At 41.5% G+C, this 9471-nt stretch overlaps 1 protein-coding gene across 1 annotated transcript; it reads right to left on the bottom strand.

The window, feature by feature from the left end:
• LOC135496554 (uncharacterized) lies at positions 1 to 1670 on the bottom strand. Its single transcript, XM_064785916.1, has 2 exons — positions 1639 to 1670; positions 1 to 781 (listed from the first exon to the last, which is right to left on the bottom strand). The coding sequence occupies exons 1-2, from the start codon at positions 1668 to 1670 to the stop codon at positions 1 to 3; spliced, it is 813 nt and encodes a 270-aa protein (XP_064641986.1).
• Between the last annotated feature and the right edge of the window lie 7801 nt (positions 1671 to 9471).

Below are 9471 nucleotides of genomic sequence, written 5' to 3'. Positions count from 1 at the left end.
TTAAAAAGTAATTGTCGTCACCGCCGCTGCCGTCGTCACCACCGCTGCCGTCGTCACCACCGCTGCCGTCGTCACCACCGCTGCCGTCGTCACCACCGCTGCCTTTGCCACCGCTGCCGTCGTCTTCACCACCGCTGTTGTCGTCACCGCCGCTGCCGTCACCATCGTCGCCGCCGTTGTCGTCACCGCCACTGCCGTCACCACCGCCGCCATCGCCGCTGCTGTCGTCGTCACCGTTGCCGTCGCCACCACCACTGCCTTCGCCACTGCTGCCATCGCCGTCGCCGCTGCCGTCGTCGTCACCCCGCTGCCGTCGCCAGCGTCGCCATCGCCGCTGCCGTCGTCGTTACCACCGCCGCTACCACCGCCGCTACCACTGCCGCTCCCGTAGTCGTCGTCGTCACTGCCGCCGCTATTACCGCCGCTGCCGCCGCTATTACCGCCGCTGCCATCGCCGCCGCCGCCATCGCCATCACCATCACCGCCGCTGCCATCGCCGCCGCCGCCATCACCGCCGCTGCCATCGCCATAACCGCCGCTGCCATCGCCGCCGCCGCCATCGCCATAACCGCCGCTGCCATCGCCGCCGCCGCCATCGCCGCCGCTGCCATCGTCGCCATCGCCGCCGCCGCCATCGCCGCCATCGCCATCGCCGCTGCCGTCGTCATCACCACCGCTGCCATCGCCGCCCTCGCCGCTGCTGTCGTTATCATCGTAATTGTTGTCGTTGTCGTCATCATTCAGGGCTTTTTCCCAGTTGACAAACTTTCCCAATCTTCTCCTGGCACTTCACACCGTGCCTTCAACAGTTTGCACCTTACTAGGTAGAAGATGGCAGAAGATGAATTTAAGTCTCTAACGGTTTTATATATATTACAGGTCTTATGATACGACATGAATGACGTAGAGTGACAACTCCATGGAGTCGACTTGGAGCTATAGGGATAGGGAAGCTAATTGTCCAGCCAAAAGTTAAGGTAAAGCACTTGGAGCAAAAATAAGGTAAGTGGACATGCAGCAAAAAGGTAAGGTAAAGTGGTACAATTATAAGCCTGGCACAATCATAGCCCATGCAGTGTAGAAAACAACTTGCAGAAGGTATTGACGCACACAGTGGCTGCATGTACATGTGACATGATGCAGTTTTAAGAAGTAATTGTCGTCGTCGTCGCCGCCGCCATAACCGCCATCGCCGCCGCCACTGCTGTCGTTATCATCGTTGTTGTTGTCGTCATCATTTGTCGTCATCATTTAGGGCTATTCTTCAATTGACAAAGTTTCCCCATCTTCTCCTGGCTCTTTACACCGTGCCTTCAACAGTTTACACCTTGGAACAATAGTAAGGTGAAGCGTGTACTTTTTCGTTTGATAAATAGCTGAAACGGCATATTTTGTTTGCCCGAGACAAAGAAACCACAAATTGCACATCGGTACAACAATGAGGTCTATGGAAATGTATCGTAATTTGTCTGGCAACATAAGATGGAAATTGTCATGGAGTTACAGTGTAAGACATGTGTAACTTTTCTATCACAGAAACAAGAAAGTTTACCTTACATTTTACCTTCTTTACCTGCACTGACTTGCAAAATACCAGACACCGTGAATTTTTCAGCACCGCTACAGAGAAAGTGTCACCTCAGAGCAGATCCTGCTGCCGTCAACTTCATTGCTTCTCATGAATGATCCTAATGAAAAATGCGGGCGGTGGCAATCCAGTTTATTTGAAGTGGGATTACGGATTTTGCAAGTGGCGGCAAATCCCCTTAACTTTCTTTAGATTATATTTCAACATTGAGGAAAGTGGTGGAAATTTACGCAGACACTGCAGACGAGTTGAAAATGAGATCAGAATGAGAAAAACAATTGCTGCAAGATTTAAAGGCAGACTTTCACCTGTAATTTTGAAGTGGGCATAAATTCCTATCGACTGTAGTTCACATGCCCCAATGAGGATCTAATGTATAGAAATCGTTCCGAATATTAAGTTTGGTCAATCTGTATTTTTGACCTTTTTCGAAACATTCCGTTCTAATTCTGGTATGAAATCATGCGATGATGAGGTTTGGCACACCTTTAAGGTGAAGTACATGTAGTGATTTTATGCAAAGTTTGAATTTATGTTTGGTGTTGACATTTTGAAATTATTGACAAGATTGTGATTCATAAGTAGATTATTCTGGTAAACTTTTTATTTCAGTTCAACGTGTTTTTGAAGCTATCTCATGAAGTGTAAATTGGCAGAAAATTACCTCAACTGGCGGTATATTTATGTTCTTCTGTATTGCTTGTTTGCATTCCTTATTTTGCAATGCAATACAAAACAAGACAATACAGCCACACTGTACCAATTGTGGTCTCAACCAATGTGTTCCAGAATGTACAAGGTTCAGGCTAGGCCCCTTATTTAGCCCTTTAAGAGTATGTGTGGTGTTTCCTAATAGCATGTTCACACTGCTCTGACACTGGTTTTAGTGGTTCACTTTGATCTTCAAGCCTCAAATACTGTATAAGAGAAGAGTCTGTCTTACTCCTGAAGATCAAAGCAGTACAGTGTGTATCAAAAAGGTATGGAATATCATTCAAAAGTTAAAACACTTCATAACATGTGGAGTTTTTAAGTCATCGTGAAAACTTAGTTACCATTTTCCAACTCGGCAAGTGAGGAAATGGCGCCTCTCAGCTTTTGGGTGTTCTGACGAAAAAGGCGGGGCCAATTTTGAGGGGGTATTGGAAATGAAGGACTGTCACTTTGTAGTCTTTTCATGCCACAGACGTATTGTTGACATTATTATAAAGGACTCTCAAATTGTGAAATATACAAAAAAATCTTTTCTTTTTGAGTGACATTTGGACTAGACAGGCACAGGGAACATCAGAATTGTGGAGGCAATAATTGATTGCGCAGAACCTCCTGTTTTCATGTCATATGCATACTATCGACTTGAGACCACAGCAATTTGTGAAATATATAAGAGAATCTATTCTTTTTGAGTGACATTTGAACCAGAAGGGCTCAAGTGTCACTGTCTGAGTGAAGACGTATTCATATTAATGAAGAGAGAACCGCAAAGAATATGTGCAGTGTGACATTAAGGATTATACTCGAACATGAATAATGAAGCACCGCATGGCCCCATATGGCTACTTTTCTCCCCGATCTATCCCTAGTCATTATTTTGTCCATGTCGGCTTGACGTGGTGTGCATATAGGAGTGTGGCCTGTACGTACGATTAAAGACTGGATAGGCTGAGTGCGGAGCGCTGAGACATTGGTCTTGCTTGCGAAGGGTAAACGGAGTCCGTGTAATACTAGTAGAAAACTACTGAGTGTTTAAATAATATCCATGGCCTCGTGTCTCAAGAACTGACGAACTGACGAACGATGAATATCAGCGACAACATGTAAGTTATATTTTTCCATCTCTTTGACCTTGAGGAACGGTATTTCCTTTAATGTTGTCTTCTTACTCAGCCTACGAGTTTTATAATAATTACCCGTCATAAGAATCCTCCGCTATTGAAATGTGATGCTCATTTTTTAGAGCGTGTGTTTGTTCTCTCAGTGCGTTAACACGTGTCGACGCTAAATGGACACGTCGGAAAAGAAAATGATTTTTCTCACTCAGACGTTGTGTCACAGCGTTTTTAAAAGTTTATTTTTAATCCGTGTCTGCTCGTAAATGATGGTGACGTTATGAGTCGACACTGCCTCGTAAATGAAGTTCATCAAATCGAAAAATTGATGTCATCGCGATGGGTGTTTTTATTTTGGTGTTCAGCTGTCAGTAATTGAATGTTCTTTTGTTTGATTATAGTGTCAAAGTTGAAAGAGCTTGCGGTATTAGATAAAAAGGCGGGGTTGCTTCTTAGGTGTAATTTTTGAGATATGGCAGAATTTTATAAGAATTGTTAAGAATAGACTGCATCTTTTTCCACTGCATTTAAAAAGCGAGAAGGGAAAGCCATAGAATTTTTAAATGGCACATTTGAAGTTCTTTAATTTTTTTATCATCCCGTAATTGATTATAAATAGCACCGGAAATTCTGTTTATTTTTAGGTTTTGTTGCCAATTTGAGATTTAAAGTTCACTTTCAGTTAATTGAATGATTCATTCATTTATCCATTTATCAATTCTATCAATTCATTTTGAGATAGAATTTAAATAAATTTGAGTGGCATTTGATTATTGAGTTTTTAGTGTTGAATTTTAAAACAAGTGATTATTTTATCTTTAATTCTCTTTTTGCATGTTTCAAATTGAGGTTTATGTTTTAGATTAAGTTTTAAAAGGGTACTTGTTTGTTTTTACTGTTGGCTAAGGAAAATCATGCAGTGATACACAGTGCTGTAGTTCAGTAATCATGCATGCAAATTTGCTGAAACTTGGTATTTGTGATATTTTTAGATCTACCTACACAAGGGCAATGTTTAAATATTATATTCAGTTTGCATTGACGGAATAGGAAATGTTCAAATTCAGTTATAAATTTCAAATTTCTGACGACTGGCTTAGACCTTTAGGGATTTGAATGATATCTTCAAATTTGATATCTTATTAGCATGTGAATGTTCATTGATACTTAAATGCCAAGTGGATGATGTAGAAAGAGGAAAATTGTGATTGTCTGTCTTTTATTTTTAAAGCGTTGCAAAAGTGCAGTTCTTGTTGCAGTGACATATATAACTATAAATGGGTGTCATTCTACTCAACTTTCATTGATAGATATGTTTGATATGTCTCGGGTGTTAGTTGAAAAGAGATAACCGGTGCAAGATTGTAACATTGCTCAGTGGCTGTTATTTGCTCACAGGGATTGACTCTGTTGTATTTCATATCATCCTTTTGCCTTAGGGTTTAATTTCCTAGTATTTTGAACAATGATGTGACATGAAATTTGCTGGGCAGAGTCCCCTTTTAAACTCTATTGATATGTGTCCAATAATTACAATAATCGCTAATAATCTCTTGCAGCAGGTGTATGCCGAAACTGTAATGAAAATGCCACACGCAATAGCTTTTGCTTAGCCAATATCGGCCGGGAAAGTAGCTTATTTTTCATGTCTTCCATGCAATACGGATACCAATCAACTGCTGTAGTCCGATCTTGACCAGTATTTTGTTGGTTTTGGGCAATTTTGTCTTATCTTCCATCACTTTGTTACGTGAACTTCAGTCATTTGTTTGAAAACATTGATGAAAATACAAGAGCAAGTTGCCTTGAACTGTGATTTGAAATTGTCAGTCCACTGCTTTGCCATCAAGCTATCAAGGTTCTTTGACTAGGATTCAAAACTTCAGATCTTTGGACTGCAGGACCTCAGCTCTATTACAGAGCTTTCAAGGTCCTTAGACTAGGATTTGAACCGGTGTAGAAACGCCTCCATAAGCACTATGACAAACTTCATATTATCCCTCTCGAAAACCTTCTTTTCTGTAGAGCCTTGGCAAAGATATTATCAAAGAGTAAGTATTGCTTTGTCTCTTAAATTAGAAATGTCTACTGTCTACTGACAGAATGAAACTGAGCAATATTTGCCATAGTGGTGTCGCTGTGTCTGACCAGGGACGGTTGAGTGACCATAACGGGTCACAACATCTCCCGATAGAACGCTTACATGCTTTCGTAAGCAAGGATCTTGATTGGCTGACGCCTAATGCACGATATTGATCCTTTGACAGAAAACAATTGGACCCGATTGATCCTGCCCGTCGTAGCTAAGTTTAGACGACGGCGAAGATGGGATCAAAATCAACCCAGTACACTCCAATTTACTTTAACCCTGCAGAGGAGCTGGGTAAGTTTAGCATTGGCCTCAATGTCAGGCAAGAACTTTTATTATCCAAGTTTGTATTCCACTTAGACCCAAAGGCTGTTTGAACCTCTACCTCCTCTGGACTCTGGACAACCCCCGGGCAAAACTGCCATTAAATCTTCTTTTCAAAACCTTGCTCATTCAAAATTAAGGAAAATGACCTGTATCATCGATTTGAATTGACTTCGCAATGGTATTCAAATTTGAGATTTCCCTAAGGTTCTAGTCGACCTGAAATGATGTGCTGAAACCGCAGGGAAATTATGTCACCATGTGATGCCATGTTTTAATCGTCAAATGATGTGAATGCTACATTTACCTCAGATATTGGTTATAGTGCATATATGATGCGAGAGGCAGTTGTTGGCTTTCGATTGTTGGAGTATCAACGTGGCTTAGACCAGTCGAAAAATAACTACAGTGAAACCCCAGTAACACGACCACTCATGGGACCGAGGTTGAATGGTAGCATTACCGGGGTGGTCGCATTAGTGAAGTTGAAAATCTGGAGACAAAATGCATGATTAGGTTTTCCCCGCATTACCGAGGCGGTCGCCGACCGGGGTTCCACTATATTTGATGTCATTATAATACAGCCAATTATTGGATAGAGAAAGTCCAAAGGACAGTTCATTCGATGTCATTAAAATACAGCCAATTATTGGATAGAGAAAGTCCAAAGGACAGTTCATGTGCCAGGTCATTAAACTGGTCACTTGTTCACTTAAGGACATTCAGGACATATGTCAGGTTATTAAAATATCCCCAATTGTTCTGATTAAAAAAAGTGAAGTAAGTAGTAGGACATTGAAAACAGGATAATTTGTCGTATTGGGAAGGAAAGTTTTCTTTTCAGATGATACATTTTGTATGGTACAACTGTCCTAGAAAATGCTGTCTTGTTGGTTGAAGAGAGGTTGAGACATCGAACATAGAATTCTCGCCGCCCCTTTTCACATGAATAAAACTTATAAAAAATTCAGCAATATGTGTCGCCACTGAGCAAAATGGTTCCAACACCTAATATCTCGCCATCAACAAGTTAGAAAGACGAGAACCAGTTTTTTTTCTGTCCTTAGAATGTGCTCAGCGTCTTGGGTCTCTCGAGGTAATTCTTTTGTAAACACGGAGGGTTTAGGTATTCCCCAATGTTGAACAATTATGTTCGCTGCATGGTTACTTCGGAGCAACCAAGCTCAGCACATACAGAATTATACGCCAGAGAAAAAGTTTGATGTAGACATCGATGTTGATCGAATTCCTTACAGAGGGAAATCTGGCCTTATCGTTTGTCTGCAAGTCCCCCAGGAAAGGCAAATAATCCACTAAGCTGATAGGCTGGCTATTCAAGGAGTTTGTCTTAGTCTGTCACAGCACTTGCATCAGATGGAGGAAAATCGTGATTTTATCTTTTCAGCTTGCACCAATCCTTATTGCAACAACTTCTGTCTGAAGTAGAAGTCATTGTAGCTTGTCTTTTGCTTATGGACAACTGAATGATGTCTTTTGTTTGTCTATATATGGTCCATTTCCTCTAACTTGGCCGCAATAAGTACTCACCAGCTTCATGTCAATTAAGTCTGAAGTGATCAAAAGCACAGGAACAAGGTTACACCCTGCTGAAAGAGCTGGGTGTAATAAAGTTAGGGCCACCAAAGAGTTCTCCACTGGCGTGATTGGTACAGACTAAGTTTGATTGAAATTACTATTGTTTGGGAACTGATGAAAACCAACAAGGAATGAATTTTTGGGCAGGCTCAAGTCCCAAGCCTTGCAGACTCTTGGCTGCAGTCACACCGGCTTTAGACTCTTGGCAGGTTGCTTTGTCTTAAGTGCTTTACTCCACCCAGATGTTTAAATGGGTCAGAAATGCACTGGTTATTGTGCTGATTGAGTTCAAGTTCCCCTGAAAGGTTTCAAGGTAAACTTGGGTTAAAGTGAGAAGTCTGATGATAACCTCTACCATTACTTCTATCAGACTATAAACTCAAACTTTGACCTTTAACTTTAGGAAGGCAGAGGTTGTGTTTATTAACAATACTGTACTTCTTGAATATCTGATGATTTTTTTGACAGGGAAGACGTCACAGAGTAAGCTCTACACTGCACACCATTCCTCATCTCTTTTTCTGGAATCAGACGCAACCCCCTCAGCATATCTACCCAACCTCCCCCAGATATTGCTATTATCCCCATGCTCAAACACTCCACCATCTTCTCGATCGTGCCCCCAAGATATATGTCGAACCTTTTTGAGCGCTGGTGCCTGGTGACCAAATAAGGTGCGTGTAATTTCGCCTTCAGTACTTACGACCATCTCTGACATGCATTGCACTCTTTCTGCTCTATTAGCTGTGATCAATGAAGCAAGTAACCCCTTTGTCCGTAAAATTTTGTCATGATTTGAAAGATGACGAGGGGTTGCATTTTTGTCTTGATTTTGCAGGACGGCATTGCATGGCAAGGTCATTAAACCAACATCAGTCTACATGTAGCAAACTATTTTCTGTGTTGTACATTCCAAAAGCAAGTATAAACTATGAAGCCTAAAAGATGTCAGTTCTTTTGAAGTTATTCACAGAAGTATTTCAGTGGGCTAAATCGGATGGTTGAATTCCGCTTTGGTGCTTGAGCTGCACCCGTGGTCTTAGCATGAACCTTTATTATCTAACTTCTTTGATGTTCATTTGAACAATCGTGGTCAAAGTATGGCCCTAACTTTCTTGGAAGAATTTCAATTTGACGTCTGTATCTTGTTGTATAGAAATGTCTACAGATCCGTACCTAAAATACTTCTTTGGCTCTAAACATCAAACCTGGCGGATGGTGCGTTTGAAGTCATGCAGAACAATAACATCACAGATGTCAGAATAATTGCATAAAGGGCTCAGAATATTCTTGGAAAGTATTGTTGCTTTCTTTAGGAGATAAAGCCACAATCAAAATACTACAAACTGTGGTCAAAATCAAAGTGCTCGGCCATGATCAAAGTAGAAAAAGTTGAATATGACTACCCTGTGATGAAAAGAAGACAATTTGTCTTAACTGACGCAAGCATTTGATGCAAAACCATCAAAGGGTAACTCGAAAGAGTCTGGATGTTGGGCCCTTTGATCTGTAAGTCCACACAGAATTGATGGACATCAGCGCACTGCGCTCTCTTTAGCCAGCAGCCAGCAGCCATTAGAAATTGAATTTGAATTTTCGAATTAGGGCCTATGTGTTTGGTCTTGTGGACATTAATGTGATGCACAGCTCGCCATTAGAAATTGAATTTGAACTAGATGTAACTGATTAGAGCTTCACGTACCTTATATGATTGATGTAAAAGTGCCAAGGGTCCCTTTTCAGCTAATCAGCCAATAGAAACAGAAGTTGAATTGTCAAATTAAGGATGGCTTTTAAATAAAAGCAACTTTTTTGATAAACGTGTGCTCAGCCTGGTAGACACTGACTGCCAAGATGATTTTAGCTCGGGTAATAAAAGCTAGCTGAGCTTATAATATGGGTCTGAATGGTCTCCGTCCTTCCTTCTGTCCTTCCATCCTGTTGTTCTTCCTCTGTCCCCACATCATGCCCACATCAATTCAATAGCAGGGCACCATATACCCAGTGCCTCAGTCTTTTCTGAGATTTTAGCCCATATCTAGTTT

Source organism: Lineus longissimus, chromosome 12 (genome assembly GCF_910592395.1).
Source record: "Lineus longissimus chromosome 12, tnLinLong1.2, whole genome shotgun sequence".
NCBI classification, from domain to species: domain Eukaryota; kingdom Metazoa; phylum Nemertea; class Pilidiophora; order Heteronemertea; family Lineidae; genus Lineus; species Lineus longissimus.
This window is presented reverse-complemented; position numbering and strand designations above follow the sequence as displayed.

Excerpts from the sequence above, each read along its gene's own strand:
- LOC135496554 (XM_064785916.1), bottom strand. The coding sequence starts at position 1,670 with ATGAAGTTGACGGCAGCAGGATCTGCTCTGAG. Across the intron at positions 782-1,638 it reads GCAGCAGGATCTGCTCTGAG|GAGAAGATTGGGAAAGTTTG; the intron begins GTGACACTTTCT and ends GTGAAGTGCCAG.